We start from the raw sequence: 21,756 nt of genomic DNA, 5'->3' as shown, positions 1-21,756 counted from the left end.
ATATGACTCTTTCTGGTCGTAAATAATTCTTACAGTTTTTGCAGTTATACTATTTTGGAGCCAATAAATTATTTTGTCTTCTACATTTTATATATATTCAAACTGAATCTGATTTTTACAATTGATATAGACTAAGTAATGTTACAAAGAAATATCACGTGTGTCTTTACTCAAAACGTCTCAATTCTGCTTTTCTAATTCACTTATAATTTGTTATATCTATAAATATACATCATAGATGAAATAAGGATAAAACTAGAAATTAACATTTACCGTTTTATTTTCTTTTCCTTTGTAAAAAAAAAAAACTGTTTTCCATAACATATGTATATATATATTTATTTGATTTTAACTCTATTTTAATTCTAACATGGCTAAATAAGGGCAGACAATTGCTAATCGCGTGCAATGCTAAAAAATCAATACATTTATTATTAAAAAATATAAAGTTGTATAATACAATATTTGCACATATAAGTGTATGATACGTGAGTGCTATGAGATAACGTGACATGACCGATGACCGTGCATTAATCTTCCTCGAAGTTAATAAGTCATCCTTCTATTTTTTTTCCGAGACGAATATATCCTTCTCCTAAGTGTTAGAACGTGATATTTAATGATCTTTATAAATCGACCTTAATCCCAGTAAATTGTTTGTGCAATGATTATATGCTTGTGCTGACGTGCTCTTTCGAAGCAAGAAAAATGTGCTTTTTTTTAGTGCGTTGATATTCACAGATAAACATAGACTAAATCTATTGAAGCTATTGTTAACGCAATTCGAAAAATGCATCTGTAACTCGTACGACAGTCGTTATACTTCGGGTATTCGCTAAAAAAAAAAAAAAGAGTAAAATTGAGGAAGGCGTGTGACGAATGAAAACGGTTTCTTATTATGATCAGAGGGTGGTCAGATTAACGCAGGCTGTTTGCATCGATATGATTAAGTACGAGATCGCACGATGGGGTTGAGACGATAGAGCTGGTCCATGGCGGTGCAACTGCTTCGGAATCCTCTGGTACTTTCGTAGGGAACACCTTTTAAGCACAGAAAATTACCTCACGTAACTTCTTCTGAAGGGAACCATTAACGCATTTTCGGCTTGCATACCGCCTTACCTGGATCTTTTTGTCGCGAGCTTTTTTTTTATACTACGACTTATTAAGGCTTATTTTTTAGACTACGTGAAAAGTCTGCTTCACATACAGTGGAATGCATAGCATGATATTGTATACATATACGCATAATACATAAAGGGCATATAAAATACGAGTACTTTATCTTGAGATAATGCTAAGTCAGATATAATATTCAGTCATATATATAAAATCTATATATATTACAACTACCGTAAATTCGCAACATCGTTGTTTCTAAGAATAAAGGCTTTTTTCTCTATGAATACATCATGAATACATGTGTAACGCGAGATATTTATGATAAACATATATTTATCATAAAATGACGAGAGATAGCGTATCGCGAAACGAGAATATCGCGTCGATGCAAATTGTTGCTGTTAAAGCGAAAAATTAAAGCTGGCAAGTTTATGAATCATCGCTTTCTATTCGATTGAGTACACAGCATGTAATTGAAAGGTGCAATTGTACAATGTGCATTAATTAAACAAGGAAAGGTTCGTCTGTCCTCGATGACATTTCCCTCATAAAATTCTCTCCAAAATCCTCAAAAGTCTTACCTCTATCGGTGTCGAGGCCGTAGTCGACGACGTTGTGAGTGACGGTACCACAGCTTGACCAACGGACGGTTTTCTTACAAACAATTCTGCTCCTTTGTATCTCGCGCTGAATCTCGGCGGGGAACCGTTAGGCGTTATCCTGCGGGCTGAATTCTATTCGTAGAAAATTATTACATATTTTTAACACATTTCTTCCTGGAGTATAAAAGTTACAATTATGCATCGCGGTAAACATATCATTTATTAAAATTTTTTAAACCATTTGGTTTGCTTAATCTATCTAGAAATAAAAATTTATTCTTTTTTTGTAATACAAACCTGCAAACGAGTTAATCATAATGTTTGTTGAAATACTTTGGATAGAAATAAATAACACCCTACAATTATATTATCAGAATAACATGCTCAATAAATTATTTCAATAAAATTTTTTAAATCAAATTAAATTAATACAGGATTAATTAATGATAATAAAATATTCCCAAAATAGATAAGTAAGATACCTAATAATATAAAAAAATAAAAATAATAGATAAAAAGATACTTTAATTTAAATACGTATAGGCGTACAAAAGTAATCATTCTTTCAACTACACATATTATAGAATTAATGGAATACAATTAAGACACGTATTAATTTACTTTTGTGCTGAACAGAAAATTAATAATCGCCTAAAATACGTTTAATCGCTTACCGCGGTATTCACGTTGGAATAAGCTCCGGAGAAGATGGGGGTCTTGTCACCCAAGTTGTTTAGTAGCGGTGCTACAGTGCTTCGTAGTTGCTCGAGCAGCGTAGTGGTGTTCGAGGTGGTGAGATACGTGCTCCTGGTAGGGTTGAAGACGTTGGAGTTGCCGCTGTTACCGTTACTGCTTTCGGCGATACCGGACGTTCGCGTAGTGGTGTCGTTCGAGGTGTCGATTCGGACGCTGACGAATGGCTCGGAGGACGAAGGACGAGGACTCGGCGTGACGACCTGAGAGACAAACTTGGTCGGCTTTGGAGTGATGGGCACGCCGGCGGTCGTTTGTTCGACCGTCGCCGATTGCCGAACCGCCACCTGGCTGGTCAGCACCTCGGAATGCCTCCTGTAAGTCGACGTTCGTGGACGGAATTCCCGTCTCTTCGTCTGCGTAATCGCTGTCTCCGTGCTGGATGTCTTGGGAGCCGCGTCGTACGGCGTGAAGACGCCCGATTTCTTCCGGATGTATCTGCTGGTGGGCCCGACGGTCCTCGACGTCACCATAGAAACCGCCACTTTGTCCGGTTGCTCCTGCTGTATCGTATAACGGGCTCGAACGCTGCTCTTACTCGTGTCGCTCGGAGTCGTTGTCTTCTCACTATCGTCTAACAAGTTGTATTCCTTCGAGTCGGGAATATAAACCGGATATAGCTTTTCTGATTTCGTCGTCGACGGCGTGAACGACGAAAGTATACCGCTCGATGTGGTGACGGCCGGTGATAGGGTCACCTCTTGAGGGAACTCCGTAGGGTGGGCTTTCGATTCCGCTAACGCGTCCTTGATCGACGCAACGGTAATAGTTTCGATGAATGTTTTATCTAGCTTCAGCGGTTCGATGGTTGTAATAATGCTATTTTCTTCCACCGAGTTTGCTAATGTTGATGTCTCCTCCTGCGATCCCGTGGTACTCGTCCGAGATCGGACTTTTGTCGTATCGACAGTCGTGGTGGCCGTTCCTTCCACGGCATCGCGATGTGAAACCGCAATTGTTGTATAGCGACGTGGTGCATTCAACTCGGTAACGCTCCTCGTTGACAATTCTTCGACGGAGGGAGGTATGACCGCTCTTTCAGAAGTCACTCGGCTTTTCTTGGTCGTGAGCGATCTAAGCGGAGCTTCGACATTTCGATCTTTCGGCAATTTTCTGGTCTCCAAAAGCTTCCACCTGCCTCTCACAGTCGATTTTTCTTTCGGCGCACTCGCGATCGTCGAACTTCCGTGCGTGGCACGCGCGCCGATCAGTTTGCTGGTCGCTTTCGTCGTTTTCTCTACGTTCCTGCTTTCGCTGGCCGTCGAAACTTCTTTCGCTTTCGATTTATCGGAATAAGCGGCCGTCGTTACATCGAAATCGTTCTCGTCAACGTTCAATTCGGGTTTGATTAATCTCCTGGCTAACTCCAGTTTCATCTTAGATCTTTCGGAGAACAGACTCGCCAAGCTTGAAGGTTTCGTCGCCTGAAAAGGTCGTTCAAAGAGCTCCATTTTAAGTGCGCGACGATAATCGCCAAGCGTTCGTAAGCAACCTGCCGAAAGCTCGGAAGTAAATTCTGTTAGTGCGGCGACCTCGTATAAGGCGGTTTATCTTCCTCGACTCAAAGCGACGTTCTCAAGACCGTTCGCGAAAACTCACTCGTGTAGAACGTAAACACTATTCTATCTTTATGTGATAACGAAAAGGCTAATATATCGATCGTCTAAGGAGCGCTACACCCACCCTTTGCTTTTAAAGGAAGAATAGAAGCCTGGTGAACTGAAGAAAGAAGACGATCCACGCAACCAGCTGGCTAACGACATACACGAACCAAGGTTTCGTGGGCGCGGACTGAAAGTTTAATCGTTCTCGTCAGACCACGACCTAAATAAGAATACTTTACAACCCCGCAATGCAAGGTAATATACATGTAAATGTGCGGTAAGCAAAACCGTATACGAAATTATGCGATATAAAATATTTGAGAAAAAAAGATATATACGTTAAGTGCATAAAGTTCAGCAAATTATCGAAATTATTACTGTCGATTGTTTGTAAAGCATATTTCTGCACAATATACTTTTTTTTTTAACCCTTCGTCCCACTAGGTTTTTTTGGCACCTTTACGCCGCATAGGTGGGTCGTTTTCGTCTTGACGTTTTTTTTAAGTGTTAAAGTGTTACAAAAAATCTGAAAAAATTCATGAAGGTAATTCAAACCTTCAATTTGAAGTATCAATCATAAAATTATAAGCAATTAATTTTTTTCACATATTTTTTATTTAAGAAATGGAGCAACTACAACTACAACTTGTAAAATCATCTTTTACTAAAAAAATCATAACTTTAAGACAAATAAAGATATCGAAATGAATAAAAAAAGAAATTGAAGGGGAAAAACGTACCTTTCATAAAAAAAATATTGCATGCAATTATTTTGAAATGAAGTGCTTAAGTGTTCGCCGCCAACCTCGTTTTTTCAAGAATTACGTGTCTCCTGTGACGGCTGGAGGGGGTCTGGCGCCTTGAAACTCGGTAGGCGGGTTCTCGGGGAGCATAACTTTTTTTACGGATGCGCAGTGGCGCCATTTCTACGCGTTTGCAAAAGTTACAACTACATTTGATTTTCGCCCGGACGAAAACGACCCACCTAGTGGGACGAAAGGTTAAATATGCAGAGATCATTTTTCTACATCATATTCTTATTTGCAAATATATACTCCATATATACAGTATTTACAATTATATATTTATATCGGATATTAATTCAGGTTTATATCATGTAGTTCAAGAAAAATTTATTTCTACGAACTTAAAATGTTTCCATTACGATAAATAACAGACATTTATATAATTTGTAAGAGAGTAATAGCTTTTTCACTTATCTTTAATTGGATTAATTTTTCTAATAACCGACTACGCCGCGATTGTATATTATTTTTTGAACGATTACTTGTGCTTCTGATAAATGTAATGGATACATTACAGTCCACGGAACACAACCATTAAATTCCCTTTCTATTTCTTTTTTTTTCTACTACGAGTGTGTCAGTCTCTTCCTGTCTCACTAAGCAGCGAAGCAAAATAAATTCTTATAAAGAACCGAGTACAAGACAAAAGAGATTTAAAATTTATATATACCGTGACATATTTACAATTTTATTTACTTTGCTGAAGTATCACATAATTGTTACTTTAAATGCTTTTTTATTTCGCGGAAAAATAGCTGAAAATAACAGGTCTTTAGCACTCCAGTTGGCAAACCTAATAACAAACTTCCACGGCATATCGAGAAGCGCATCAAATCAAGTTCAATTATCCGTTTGAATAACAACGTGGCCATTACTTGATTTGCTTCAATGACCTACCTACGAGTGTACTTTCTCTTCTGGACTAACTGACAACGTAAGAAGAAAGAGACAGGTTGATTATATCAAAACCAGTTTGCAAAATCTCGAAACCAATTCATTCATTGCGCGATAATAGACATCTAGTCATCTCCCGTTCCCGGTCGTCTCATTAAGGGTGCTTGAAAGTAAAACTAGGATCGCGAACGGAAAGATCGGCAGAAGATTTTAATGAAAGATTTCAGGCCGCTCTACCGATCTTTTTGCAATTGATATATCTTGAGAAAACTTCTCGTCGAGGATTCGCCATTTCCTTGCGTCACGACACCGTTCAAATCCAGTCTCGTTTGGATGTTCATTGTCGCAACCGCAGGTTCCTAAAAGCTTCCGCAAACGCATCTCGAAAGCTTTCCGGCGAAAGCTTTGAAGAGTAGATTCCTCAGAATCGTAACTGTTTCCGTCACGTTTACCATCACCGATCACCAAGTAAGCTTCATTGGTATTGCGAGTCATAAAGATGTTAATAACGCATCATCGTCCAGTTCTGATTGGTTCTTTTGATGATGCATTTGATGTAAGCTCGCGTTTTGTAGCAACCAATACACCATTCCTTATTTCGTATCGTGATTTCTGTCGAGATTTGATATCCCGATCGTAGTTATCTCAAAAAAGCGATCGCGCGTTCAACGATTGGCGATCGTAAGAAACGATCTCTTTTCGCAATGCACTTCCTTTCGTGAAAAAATAAAATCAGACATAAATCTTTCCTTCGACAATCTTTTTATCCAAAAACTGAAAATAAATATTTAATGATATTTAATGTTACGTATGCTTAGTGTATACCAAAAATTGGTATACAGTTTCTATCAATGAAGACACCCGTTTGAAAAGTCCAAGGGAAGCTCCGGGACTCCCCGAAGCGTGGATGGGAACGCATGGGAATGATAAAAGCGATTTCTCAGCCGGTCCCGATTAGTGTGCGCAACAATACCAAACTATCATTAAAGTTCTGACCAAATTGCCGCTATGTTCTTACTTGTCGCGTATCTGGGTCGAATATCGAAGTTAGGGGATTCGTGAGAGAAGAGACGTGCAAGACTACGTCTGTCGCAAACTCATTTTCCACAGTTTCGTTTTTTTGGGATACATGCATCGTTTTCGAGCTGGATCGTTTATGCCGTCGGAATGTACGTTCCTTCGGATGTTCCTACGTGGGGCATTTTTCAAGCTTTATACAATTACGTATGTATAAGAATTTTACACATCGAGGGGGGAAAATCACCACCGTAATTAATTAATTTTACGTGTACCATATTTCTACCGTTTCACTCCCCTTACGCGCTTGTCGATATAGGTACATGCTCTATTGAGTGAAAACCGTTTAATAAAAAATTCAAGGACTACTGCTTCATGCTAAAGATGCAACATTTTCAACATCCGCAGATTCAACTGCCTGCAAAGGGCTTAAATTAAGAAAAATAGGATGCAATGTTATAAATCGTTAATATGTTAAAAATTAAAATAAATTATTAGTTCATTTAGCAAATATGTTAAGAGACCTGCGTACTGTCTTACCTGCAAGCTGGTCCTAGCTGTACTCTTTCCTCCAGTAGGTTTTGAGTTAGAATTTTTCTGAAAGTATTCTTTAACTAAGTGTGCTTGTTTTTTTACTACTAATTTTTTCAACAGCGTTATTAACAACAAATAGAGATTTCGCGATAAAAATTCGAAACATTTAAACGAAACGGAATTGTGACACACTTGTCACAAAAGTTTTGAAATGCGTCTAACATATTTGTATCATGTTATAATAATTTTGATGGATAAATAGATACATTGATACGGTACATAAATATGGTACTTTCGCAATAACTAAATGTAATAATTGAACAAATAAATAAATATGTAATGGAAAAATATATCTGCCGATTATAGACAAACTTTAACTATTATCTGTCTTTTTTTTCTCATTTTAGTCAAGACAGATTGAAAAGTTCTATTTTCCTAGCAATGAAAAGAATTAATATGACAAACCATAAATAATAGGAAACCAATTTTGTGTTAAGATAAAGTAAAAGCAATGCCTCATATATAAATAAATTCAGACTCACCAATTGAGACAGCCTAGCTCGGAACGCGGGAGGATAATTGTCGCTGTCGGACTCTCGCTCTACTCCCTTGGGTAGACCGAAGTTTTCGGATTTGTTGAAGGTTTTGCTGCCCCTTGTCGTGCTCTTCGCCGCGACTCCCGATACGGTGTTGCTCTCGTCCTTTGCTTTTGGCCTTTTGGTGCCCCTTCGTCCGGTTTTTACGCTATTACTTAACGGCGTTTCGGTGGTCTTCGGCACATCATTGAGCAAGACGATTTCGTTGGTTTGATCGCGATTAACTGACGTGGATGTAGTCGAAGAAGAAGCATCGTGATTGACGTGACCAGGTCGGCGTCTGAGAGTCCATCCGGGATTACCGCGTAATTGCGTCTCACTTTTAGACGTAGTTTGTGGATCCGCAACAATCGCGGACGGTCCCTCGGTCGAGGTCTTTCGACCACGAAAACCTAGACCGTGATTGAAGAAATCTTCCTTCGGGGGTTTCTTCGCTCGAGAACTTTCTCCTCTGTCTCTTCCCTTGTTGCGTGAAGCTCGCTCGGTTGAAGAGGATGTTCGAACGGTTGATGGCCTGATTGTTGCGGTATTGGATGTCGTAATTTCTATGTCTACGGAAGGAACGGTCGTAGTTTCGGCGATTGTTGCTTTCGGAATATAAGCAGTGGTAACCTCTGAAACGAAACGTGATATTATCATTAAAACTCTAGTTAAATAACATGCGGAAATATTGCTTCTCTCGTTATCAATTATCAATTCTAAATTTAAATTGCAAAAACTTCTACATAATTATCCAAATAATCCAAATATTTCTTCAGAGATCTTAATATCAAATGATCGCTAATAAGCAATCAATTAAGAGATCAAATATGATCAAGCGATTGAAGCAATCTTTATAAATGAGGATAATCTCCTTGAAACAATTTATTGTCTCCTTGAGATTATTAATTTATTAAATATTAATGATATTAATTGGTGTTTCAAGATTAAACTGTAAATTACCGAGGTTGCTGATAGCTGCGCGTGACCGACTTCTGGATTGCGCTCGGATATCTTGCTCGTCTACCTTGGCTTCCACAGCTTTCGATCTGCCATCCTTGGATCTACGCTTTCCCTCGGACGTTCGTCTGTCGTTACGTCGTGTTTCCGTCCGTCTGTTTGCATTTGCCTCAGAATCGGTATCTGCGTTCTTCTGTCTACCGCTACTTCTTGCTTCCGCCGTGACCGCGTCTCTCGACCTGTGCGCGGAACGGCCTCTCGAATTGACGTTCTTTGCGTTAGACCTGTGTCTGGAATTGGAGGATCGTCCGTTCGTCTCCGCGGTACCGCCGGATTTCAACGAACCTCGACGGGAGGTACCTGAATTCGCACCCTCGAGATTAGGATCTCTCGTTTTGGATCTGTTACGAGACTTCGATCGATCGGGATGTCTGCTTTTCTTCGGACTCGATCTTGCGATATCGTTGCTCTCCACCTTCTCCTTGACCGGCCTCGAGGCTTGTCTGGGAGGCACGTTGAGTGACGAAACCGTGGCGGATGTTAGAAGATTGACGTCTTCGTTTCCGACGGTGAGAGGAACGTCCACTCTTACACTCTCGGAACCCGACAGCAGAACATCTTTTGCTTCATCTTTACGGATGCTAGAACTGTTCGTGCTTTTCGCATCTATCTTCCTCGACACGTTCGCTTTCGAGGTAACGTCCTCGAGCCTTAGGTGCTCCGATTGTACTTCCTCCTTTTCCGATTCGCTGCTCGGACCCTCAACTTTCTCCACATTTTCATTTTCTGGAGGTTTTCTGGTTGAGATTACTTCACTTTTCGATTCTCTCCCATGATTCGTCGGATTTGGATAAATCTTTCTTCCTGTTCTCGATCTCCTGAAATCAGGTGACTTCATGAACACTTCGTCATCCAACTTTGCACTGTCCATCCAGACGGGAGATGCGTCCGAAGACATTCTTCGAGAAGCTGTCAGTCGTTTCTGCGTTTGTGACTCAGGCCTGTTCTCTTTGTTGTTGTCGTGCGTGTCCCTCATTATTTCTTCTTTAGGGGCCTGCATGGCGTGCGACTTTTGACGGTTTCGTGAATTATCGGCACTCGTATTTAAATGCTTTGAACTTGTCCGCGATGTGGTAACGGACAAGTCTGCCGTCTGCTTTGATTTCGATCGCGATCTAAACGGACCTTCTCTCGCGATATGCGTCTCATGCTTTTCTAAGTTGGGAACTGCATCTGAACGGGAACTCTTATCGCGAGGCGACCTTTCCGATGTAGAAAGATTACTCGATTCCGTTGTCGATCTGGAGTTATACCGCGTGGTACCGCGACTATGTGTTTTCTGTCCATCTGTCTGAAAATATATTTCAACGTTACATATTTTTAATAATTTTATCATCGCTTTATTAGAGCCAAGTCAAACTAATATTAATTAATACAGGTTGCATTATTTCTCCGTTATAAAATCTTTGTTTCTGAAAAAGAGATATAGTGAAATTCCCGAAAACTAAATCAAAATTCTTAATGATTGCTTCAAAAAATTAATCCGATTAATATCTGTACAATTACTGGCGATAATCAAGATGCTTCTTCATGTTAGTCACGTAATTGACGGTAATGACAAACGCCAAGTAAAAGGCACGAGAACTTTCATAAGAACGGATTACTAACAGATGTTCTAACTACTTAGAAAGTACGTAAAATGATCGCCTGAGGACATTTCTCGTCTACAATGCGATCGATAAACGATCAATCAATGATTATAATTATTTGTTTAACGTACAGTTGAAAGATAGTGATCACTTTAATGTGAAAAAAAATGAAATATATATCGTTCATCAAGAGCAAACTTCGCCATCGAGAGAAAGAAAAATCCTAGCGATACGCGGCAGCCCGATTGCGAAGATGGCATATACCTGACGAAATCGCAAGAAGGTACCAATTATGCAATTAAGAGAATCCTCTGGAGTTAGGATTAACGCAAATGGTAATAACTGGTCTCCGCTGGCCGATCGATCGGTTATCGTTGACAATAATACCCGACGAACGCAATTAATCGCATTTCGAGTTGTTACGGCAAGTGGGTCTTATTCGTCACAGATTATACCTTCACCGTTAGCGTTAATAAGCAACATTAAAACATTCGTGACTGCGTTGACCTGTCGGTGCTTAGAAGAAAACGGCTCTAGCGTGCACACTCCTCGTTTGAGATTTTTCTCTTTCTTCCTCGTAGTTGCAACAAACTTGTTTTCAATATTCGAGGTTTGCACAAGATGCAAATGAGAGACGGCAGTAGCGTTTAAGTTTTGATCCGTACAGTTTTCTAGAGCAGATCTTGTGATTTTCGTATCAAATCAATCCGCGCAGCGAAAATTGATAAAAGGCCGTAAATCTATTTATAGCCAAATGTAACAATTCATTAAGAAAGTTGAATATCATAAAACATAATAAAATAATAGGCATCTTGTATTTAGTGTATGAACGTTAGACGATAATCTTTTAATGTGAAAGAAACTATCAACGATTTATTTCCGGATCTTCAAGGTTCTCTTGCTCAATTAATAATCGCTAAATCGTAAGAAAATTCTTTTTTATCGCCCACATAGACAAAAATATCTAAATACATCTCATACGTGATGGAAAATGGAGAACGTGATCCTTTAAGAAAACAGCCATGGCCGTGCGCTACTCATGATATGTGAATATACGTTCTAGTTTCATTACTATCTGGTCTATAAGCCTCCTTTTAGTCGTCGTACTATCGATACTGAAAGTAAAAGTCGCTGTATAACGTCACGCCACGTTATTCCGCAAGGCATGCCGCTAAAAGCGAACTGTCGCGAATCTAGTTGATCGGATCTGCACGTAATCAAAACGACGAAAATTGGAGAGCGACGTACTCTCCGAAAGCAATATGCAAATTTGATGGCTTCAGTGACATAGATGAAAGATAAATGAATTACCAAGTCATTTGTTTAGCGATTCGAAAAGCAAGAACGGTGACGAAAGAGTAGTGTCTCGATGGAATGCTGTCTCCCTTTTCTTCGCGTTCTCTCGTGAGAAGTCATTATGATGCAGACATTTTTAGGAATGATCGAAAATCGCGAGGTATTTTCTGCTAAATGTTAAAATAATTAAAAATAAAACATATGAAAATATTTCTTATGACGATACACGATACATAGCGTGCGATCGAGCGACTTGTTCGGGAAGAAATGCCGCACGTTGCCGACGGAATTTATAAAGGAAAGAAAGGAAAACGGCGGCAGAGAGTTCCGGGACGGTTCGTGCAAAAGGGAAGTAAAATGCAAGCCATGAAAGAAAGTCGAATTAATACAGTACAATTATGACGCGTAGAAATCGACGGAAATTTTCGGAATCGCCTGACTGCCTGACGCTATTACGAAATCGGCGCTTGTAACACTCCGTGCGGATATTGGAAAAGTTCTTTGGACAGGTGAGAGGCTCGAGCGACTTCGCTCCGCGAAGGTGGACTGCTTCTACACCCGACCGTCGAATCAAAGAGGGTCGTCTACGTCCGGGCGTATTGTCCTTGCCTCGTACCCCGACGCCCGACGGAATTTGCATCGATAATGTTATATTCAACCCATTTAATTCACGTCAGTTCGTATACGAGAAACGACCTTCCGTATCTTCTGACGTATCGCTTCTTGCGAAAGCTCGCAGAATCGCGTCGCGAGATTATTCTCTCGTTCTGCTTTTGTTAATGTACTGTTTCCTCATCGCTTTACTTCACACATAGTTAGCTCTTAAATGGAACTATTAAGACCTGCGATTGGCAAACGTGAAAAGTAATGGTGAGGATTAATTAATAAATTTAGGTCGTGCAGAAATAGAAATTTTATGAAATAATTATTTTAGTATAACAAATTTGTTTTAAATACGTAAAAATAAATATTAAATTTGTTTTATATTTTATGATTTTATGTGATTGTCAAAATAACTGGATTGTTAAGTGTTTGTAAAAGCCTTTCCTAATTTTAAATATTTACAAAAGCTCATGTCAGTGTTCCACCACGAAACATACTGTTTCAATATTATTTAAAGAATAAAAAAATACAAAGTTTTGTTAATGTATTTGTAATTATGATTAAAAGTGATACTTGAAATGTTTAGCATTTTTAAGTGAGGCAAATATAGGAAATTTAAAAGATATCGCGGCAAAGCTTTTGAAGGTTTCTTTGCAAATCGATATCTTATTTAGCACCTTCATGTCACGCATATATAATGAAAGTATATACCAGCGCGACCTAAAAAAAAACTGGTCCGAATGGGCCAATTTTCAGGGTGTGGTCGTCAGGCCCAACTGAAGCAGTTTATAACAGAGTTTATTTAAAGATTGTCACTTTCACTCATACTTTAATTCCTTCTTAAATATTCTATACTGTATAAAATATGCCGTATAAATGATATCGTATAAAAATATAAATATACATTTAAAAGGTATTATAATATACTATAAAAAGAAATACATAATATATTTTATTTTATACAATATATAAAAGGTAAAATTTTCTGTAATGCTACTATTTAATTTACCTCTATCTCTAATTAGAACAACGAACATATATAAGCGTAGATAAATAAATGACAGATTTTTCGCAACTTAAAGAGTATAGAATTAAGTTACAAAACTTTTATTCTTTATTTAAACTCGGATAAACTTTGTCAGAATTTTTATTTAAAGTCTAATTAGTAAGGTATTTAATGCTAAATATTAATTGTAGAGGAAGTTACAATCTCTATCTAAGATTTCTCCAGAAGCATCAACTTTCCTTATTTTAGTCTTAAGTTAAGTTAAATGAAGTTATCGAGGATATGTTTTTCTAGGATGTTTTATAGCATAATGTCTTGTATCACGTAATGTTTTACATGTATAATAATGTAATATAATATAATGTTTTATATGTAATGTAATGTCATGTAATGTAAATGTATTTTAAGCCTGAACTAGGGAATTTCCTACACTTATACGTAACTTTATTAAATTGTAATAAATAAATAGCTTGCAATTGATTATATTAATTTTATATTCAAAATTATATAAAATTAATGTGTGATGATATTAAATATTGATATAGAAAAATGTTTACGTCAAATATATGATACTTAATGAAATAATATCGAAGAGCATTATGCACCTGGCAAACATGAATCACTTAAATGCAATAATCTTGACTAAGAGTTTAAACGTTGCAATGTAAAGCAACTTTTCCTACTAATAAGCGAAATCAAACGATACCTGAAGGACACTCATGCATACGTAAATATCACGAAGTTGAATGCAGCGTAAACTACGTGGATAGATTTATACTATCTTTTGACTTCTGACCTTTCGAGATAATTATCATGTGCGTCTTGAATTCATATAGCGGAATTAATTTATACGTCTCGATTTTCGAGATTTCTTAAAAATTAACCTTGATTTTATGCATTCATCTACGAAATGCGGAAATTAATGGAAAATCTGAAAAAGAGAAAGTGGATCCTCCTATCTCTTCGGTTTCTAATCTTTTCAGAAAACAAGATATCAAATACATCAAAATATTCCACGAGAAACTTATGAATATATTAATGACTTTGTTCGATTACAGTCCCCTGACGAGAAGTTATATATAAAAAGTTTTTACTCTTTATTCGATACATAATCCATTTTGTGGATAGTTTTATATATTTAAGCTAAATGTAATTGGCAAAAAAGTGGTAAAATTGATTTTTAACGTAAGAACCGATTTGGCATTTAAGTTCTTTGTAAAATTGAGAAAAAGATGAAAAGAAACGAGAGAAAGCTATAAAATATTACTCCAACTTTCGAAAAAAGAAGCATATTGTATAATGATTTATTTGTTCGAAATATGACACAATGAACGCATATATAAAGATTTTTTGCCACGGATCATAAATCCATATAAAACACTTAACCTTTTATAATATAAATTCCAAAAAAAGATATACGTTACGTTCTACGTTATTGTCACGAAACATTTAAATCTATACGAAATTATATCAGCCTCCATGTTTATTGCGTTTTTACCTTCGTTTTGCCTGACTGCGCTTTCCATTCAATTCGAAGTTGCACGTCTTGGTAATAAGACGTACTGACGCGAGAAAAAAAAATTGGATCTCATTAGATGGGTTAAAGTTGAGCCTATAATTCCACGTATAACGCATTGCGTAAAAGACTTACGTTGCGTAACCGCCACGAAGAATCTGTCGAAGCTTAAACTTTGATGCTGTACGGTAAAGCGCTACAATTTTTCCGCTTTTTAGCAAATTATTTATGGTCATTGGACAAAAGATGGCGGAAACTTCTGCACAAGAGATTTATTAACATTTGCATTTGCTATACATTACGCATATTCGTATATCATAAATAATTTCAATCGTTATATACCACGAGGAAGTCACGTATAAGTCTTCGTTTCTCAACAAGTGTAATTTTCTTTCGCGTTATTTCTCAGCTAACTGAATCAATCGCGAACAATAAACGTTTCCTCTCGCAGTTAATTAACGTTGAAATCGCGTCGGATAATTATTCGAATGCTACAGGTAGAACGAGTAAGGAAATGTGGTTTTACCGTTGCAGCTGCTTCGCGTTACAATTGATTGCAGGCTCTCAGACTTTGTGTAAGTGGGTCATTACTAACAATGAGTTTAACGCGCGCAGCGATAGGTACATTATCGCTGGCATAATTTAGAAAATATCAAATATACTGTATTATCCTTTACTTCGACTTTATTATTATATGTAAACAAAGAGAAATATTATTTAGTTTGGCCACGTATTCGATATAGCATTCTTAAAATATCATATATAGTTATACACAGGTATTTTCGGTTCTTAATACCTAATATAGAATTTTCCTAATATAGAAGTTCCTGTATTTCTTCTACAGAAAAGTCATATAAATTTTACGTTATTTCTGACATTTAATTAGCTTCGGAGAATATGACTAGTCGCAATCTTTTGCCTCTCTGTATTTCTCAATTAGTATATCGTAACAGTATCTGCACGTAGGTAACAAAGTATCGAAGTCCGACATCAATTTTTTAATGATGTATATCCTGTTCGCGGGCAACATTTAGACGAAGCTGATTCGAGTAAATAAAAGAAGAAGCAGGGAGCGCGCGAGATATGGCAAATAAATCAGGAAGTCTGTTGAAGTAAACGATGCAGAAGAAGCGCTTTCTCCGATGGAAAACTCGATTTAGATCGCACTCGCGCGCGCTTGTGCAACGTGCTACATCCGTCAGTGCGACGTACACTTGTCGGCCGTGTTTGTGTACGCGTACGCGCAATAAAACATCGCGTATAGGAGCGCATTTAGCGCGATATGCGCAACCCGTGCGCGCGCGTACGCGAGCGTTTCGAGATCGAACGAAAGCGGCGCTGAAACGCCGATTGTAAATCATAGAGCTAAATTGTGAAGTGTTTCTTCGGCAAAAGGATACTGCGACGCGTTCAGTACCCACGCGGTCCCGACGCCGACGTGCGTAACCAGCGTTCGTTAGATACAGATCGCAACGTTTTACTGGGGCGTATTGCATAATTTGTGTTTCTAATTAAAGGTGCTTCGCACCAACCGCCTGTTGGCGTGAAATAAATAAAAGCAAGACAGCCTTCGAGATTTACATGCATTTGCAGAATTGATTGCGACGTTAATCAGACGCTTTGACACTTTATTCGGAGACAGGAGATCGGGAAACAAATTCGAGAAATCGGTAAAAGTTCGTATATCGACTCTCACTAATGATTTAAATACTTTCGCTCATCTATAAAATTTGATGTGTATTAGCATATTATATTTTTTCAGTCTTCTATCAGTTGTAAGATATAGTCCTTATAAGATATAGTCCTTTTATATCAGTATGTAGATCACAAAATGTGAGATACAGAGAAAAGCTTTATTGTAATATCAAACTCTAACAAATATGCGAAAAATCTGTTTCGATATCTATGCAGCGTTATCGTAATTATTCCGAGTACATCTCTATGTTTAATTCAAAAGTGTTCTATTAAACTACATTCCTAAGAACATTATATATGAGGTAAGAGACGTCTGCCTTGAACCGTGCACTGATTTCTGTCGGAACGATTTACAAATCTTCATACCGTTACATAAATTATCTGTTATTATGATGAAATGAAAGATGTCGCAGACACTTTGCAAGGAGCCACTTATACAATGATAAAAAAAAAACAGCTGTCCTGGAATAAGAACTGTGGTTTGCCTTACGTAACGCGTCGTTAAATCGATAAGAAAATCATCTCGCTCTTGCTTCTATTAGATTAAGATCATCGGTGCGCACAGCGGAATAATTATCAACATCGCGCTTACGTTCACCGAGGGAATACGCGTTGCTTCGCTAGCGCGAGGATAATTGCGAATACTAATGAAAACGAAATTGTTCATTCTGGAATTTAACGATTAAATAGCATTGGCAATATCAATTCTCTTCGGGGTTCGTATTGACTTCTCGATTAATTAGATTATTAAAAAGATAATTAAGTAGATCGCGATTAATAAGACCTATAACTTAATTATCTTGTCAAAAGAAAACTATGATAATCTATATTCAACTATAACGTTATTTTTTACTATATTTATTTACTATATTTAATAATTTAATAGTACAATAGTAAACATAGCAAGCAAGGAAAAAATATCTTTTGATAATTAAATTATTAGTAGGTTGTGATTAATACGATCTACTGACAATTGACAAAAAAGATCTATAATATTCAAGCTATATTCAACAATAACATTATTATATATTCAACTGTATTCTAATTTTTAATTATTATATTCAATTATAGTTACTAAATTCAACTATATAACAGCAAACGTAGAGACCAAAAAAAAGATATTTTTAAATAATTAGATTATTAAGTAGATAATGAAGATTGTAATTAATACTACGTATTTTTGATAACTAAAAAAAATAACACACTTGCATTTGCAGTGTGCGCTCATTCGCTCATCAACAACTATTGCGAATTTTGCGAAATGGTACACGACTCCTCAGTTTAGTTTTCATCACCTTTTTGATGTCAGAATAAGGAAAACGTCTAAAGTCATCATTTAGAGAAGTTATCTATTTTTTTTTCGAGAAATTTATCAAATTTCTCTTTTTCTCCAATGGTTCTACAGCTCAAGATTGAGCCATGGCTTTTTCAAATTCGGCCTTCATTAAATCTGAGGCCTCCCTTTTGGTTTCGTAACAATAATTTTGCCCTAGTGCTAATTTTGCAAACCTAAAGGATATTACACTCTCGATGGGTTGCCATTTACCTTTCCGAGAGGTGGCGATCAAATAAAACCAACGATTTTTGGTCGGATTTGAACTCGGATCTTCGGCTCATTAGAGCAGCGCACATCTTTCTGCGCCATGATCGCCACCGATTGACGATACAGAACTATGACATTTAAGGTCGATTCAGACACAGCCGTGCCGTACCCGTACCGTATCACGGACAGAAACATTAGACAAGGATTCCTATTGTCTCCATCCTTGTCTAATGTGTCTTCATCCTTGTCTAATGTTAACGATACGGATACAGTCCGGGTACGGCACGGCTGTGTCTGAATCGACCCTTAAGCTGTAATTGACTGTATTTAATTATAACATTCAACTATTCTATGTTTCATTGACTACATTCAATCGTAACCGTTATAAATAAATTTTAAATATTTTGTCATATACAATTTATTTTATATTAAATTTTTATTAGGGTTTAAATTATTTTTTAATTAAATTAAATTTATTTATAATTATTCACTTAACAATTGCTGGCACTAAATTTGTTATTATTATTGTAAATAATTATTTTTTAATTTGTTAAATTTAATTAGCATATAAATATTAATTTTTTAATAACTAATTCAACTATAACATCATGAAAACGGAGTGAGTACTGAGTATTTTTGATCACACGGTATATAACGTGCGCTAAAAGCGAACGGCGCACGACTAGGCGTGGTCCATGCAAACTTGTGATCTCTTTTTTTCTTCTTATCCTCTCACTCCATTTATATGTGTTCTGTGTTTTATATGTATCTGTTGCGCGCCGCCTCGTTACCTAGATTGGTGCGTGAAATGCTTATACGTTTAACAAACGTAAGAATTACAATCCTGTAATTGATTACGATAATAAGAGCATATATAGGATAAGAGTTTACAAATTAAAAGACAACGAACTCTAGTCTAGATTTTCGTAGATTAAAATATTTATATCTTAATGTTTAATTATTATCGTCTTTTCGTTAATTTTATCATTGTCTTTACTATGGTATAAAAAATGTGATATATTTATTCCAAAAAATGTCCATAAAAATTTTCCTATCGTGTATATACATATATAAGTATATTTTTATCGTAAGAATTGTTGTATAAAACTAAGTATGAGGAATAAGCAAGAAGTTCATGCATATCGAATCATTACCGTTCGCTTGAACTTCATGCTGAAATGCATTATACGGGAAGTGTAGGTAGGTACGTTCATTGATTGACAGCTAATGATAATAAATGATCAATAATCTTATAATGTGCAAAACTCATTTGAACAAGGAAATTAATGTTATGATATGATAAATATGATAGACACCTGTAATAAACAGAAAAATAAAAGATGAAAATTTCATAGTTTTATATATTCAATTTAATAGAAATTTATGCTCATCTTTCTCAAAGAAAACGTGATAAATTTTAGAGAGTGATAAACTCGTAAAGCATACATTTTGTTTATTAAATCTTACGAGTTAAACTTGACCTCATAAAATAAGTTTATCACAGATTGTCCCTTTGTTAAAGATTTACCATATCTTCATGAGCAAATAATATCCTCAAGTTACGAAGGATTAATAATTAATATTATGCAATCGCACTATATTAAATCACTATCGTAAAATAATGTTATATTCTTCTAAGCATATCTAACGCGGTTCATCCAAACTTAAAAGTAGTGAATAATAATGCTTTCATGTTCTTTCAAATTATTTAATAAAAAGCAATATGTAAGGATAGCACATGGGTTTTTGAAACGCTGGGAAAGTTTTCTTCACGGTTTTGCGTCTTGCTAATCAACTCCGATGCACATATTAGTCCAGTACGGTCAAACTTTTTTTTACACACAAAATATATGCTAATCTAGATTTTTACTTTTAATAGATTAATGGGTTCTTTGATCGGAGAGACGTTTATTCTCGTACGCCACGAACTCGTTTCAACAACTTTTACGTGAGAGAGTCGGCGAAAGCGTCCAAGATCTTCCTGGCAATCTATTATTATAGGCAAATGCAAAATGAATAACTGGAATCTGGACATCCGAGTATACGATCAAGAGGGAAAGACGAATGACTCATCACGTTGACAAGGCGCAAACTATTTCTAGTTTCTCTTTTATGCGATATATAGTGCTTTCATTTGTTACCACGTTCCAAATGTATTATAATTATTTGCGAGGTAATTCTTATTTTATAGCAGCATATTCTAGACAACCTACACACTTTAACTTTATTTTAATAATAAACTCATTGACAAATTTAATATCAAGATTTATTTAATAAAATATTGCAGGGATGATCATTATTGGCGCAACTCGTTAATGTGCATGTTAAATAAGTAATAGAGTTTTGTTTCTTTAATTGCATTTCTCGGAAGTTCGTTCACCTGAATCATATACCGTGTTTATAACACGGAAATGATTAATGTTTCGATATTTTTTTGTTAAGAAAGTTGCAAATTAATCAAAGAATCTGTCATCAAAGTGAAACCTTGAATATCCTGTACAGAATTGGAACAATAAGACGGCGCTATATTCAAATCAAATCGTAACGGAATAAGAAGCGAAGTGTCGTTATCGTGAATCCATTCGTGAAGATTTTCTTTTTCGTTGTTATACAAGTAATCATCTAGGTAAAGGAACTGCTTCCTTTCTCGGCCTCTAATTACCGAGCATTGTGATGCACCGCGTGCAACTTCACCTGTGCGATTTAGTCGAATAATACGAATCGACTCGTGCCGCTGGGTCGACGGCCTTCGTGGAAAAAAAAGGAAAAAGAAAAGAAAAGAAAAACAACGCTGTAACAATGTTGTAAACGCCCGGCATCAAACGCGCATCCTTGACACAAAACACGTGCAAAACGGATCTTGCCGGTCTTCATGTGTATATATTTCGTTGTACATACATTAATTTGTAGACAATTGTGTTCCCGTAAATCCCTGGCGTTATTAATTTGCGTCTTCACGTCTTTACGTCTTTACGTTGCGCAACGTATTTCACGTAACGCAAAGCGTTGGAAATTAAAGTTTATATATTGTATATTCTTCGACGTGGGCAGGATGATATTCATACAAGAGCCTTCTAATTAAAGAGTGCATACGCATAATAATTTTTTTTCCTTCTTCCAGATAATTTAGATTGAAAAATATTCCATGATGTATTATGTCATTGGTATAATTATGAAATAATTATTTAGTTATACGTATCAAATTAGAAGAATAGACGCATCTTCTATACCCATTACGTATCTCATCACTTATATAACTTATATATATTTTGATAATTAATTACCTGATTAGTTTGTCCACGAGAAGCTTCAGTAATAGCGAAGATTAGCAGCAACGCCACTACCAAGCTCAACGAAAACGTCCGTGCCATTCTGAAAAATATTAAGAAGTCCCTTTTAATAAAATATTGAAGAATTTCAGGCTGACGGAAAATACGGATATATTTAAAAATTACATATACCTAATAAAGTTTTTTCGTAATTAAGTGATCTGCCGATTCGAGAATTATATAATTATTATAAGGATCATCGTTATATTATTGTAATTGTATTTATTATTTCCTTCGAATGTCAAAATTAAA

General features: G+C 36.5%; 1 protein-coding gene across 1 annotated transcript in view; it reads right to left on the bottom strand.

The window, feature by feature from the left end:
• The window catches only part of LOC112466310 (mucin-17-like), a 32,841-nt gene extending 11,295 nt beyond the window's left edge, over window positions 1-21,546 (bottom strand). The window contains exons 1-6 of the mRNA XM_025034348.1: window positions 21,460-21,546; window positions 8,871-10,218; window positions 7,875-8,542; window positions 7,339-7,395; window positions 2,399-3,901; window positions 1,704-1,856 (exon numbers count right to left, since the gene is read on the bottom strand). Coding sequence (XP_024890116.1) covers window positions 1,704-1,856; window positions 2,399-3,901; window positions 7,339-7,395; window positions 7,875-8,542; window positions 8,871-10,218; window positions 21,460-21,546 — 3,816 coding nt within the window. The remainder of the gene's footprint in view (window positions 1-1,703; window positions 1,857-2,398; window positions 3,902-7,338; window positions 7,396-7,874; window positions 8,543-8,870; window positions 10,219-21,459) is intronic.
• Window positions 21,547-21,756: the final 210 nt, after the last annotated feature.

The sequence above is a fragment of the Temnothorax curvispinosus genome, unplaced genomic scaffold (genome assembly GCF_003070985.1).
Source record: "Temnothorax curvispinosus isolate PA1 unplaced genomic scaffold, ASM307098v1 QBEX01016033.1, whole genome shotgun sequence".
Lineage (NCBI taxonomy): Eukaryota > Metazoa > Arthropoda > Insecta > Hymenoptera > Formicidae > Temnothorax > Temnothorax curvispinosus.
The sequence above is the reverse complement of the archived record's forward strand: the minus strand, read 5'-3'. Positions and strand labels throughout refer to the sequence as shown.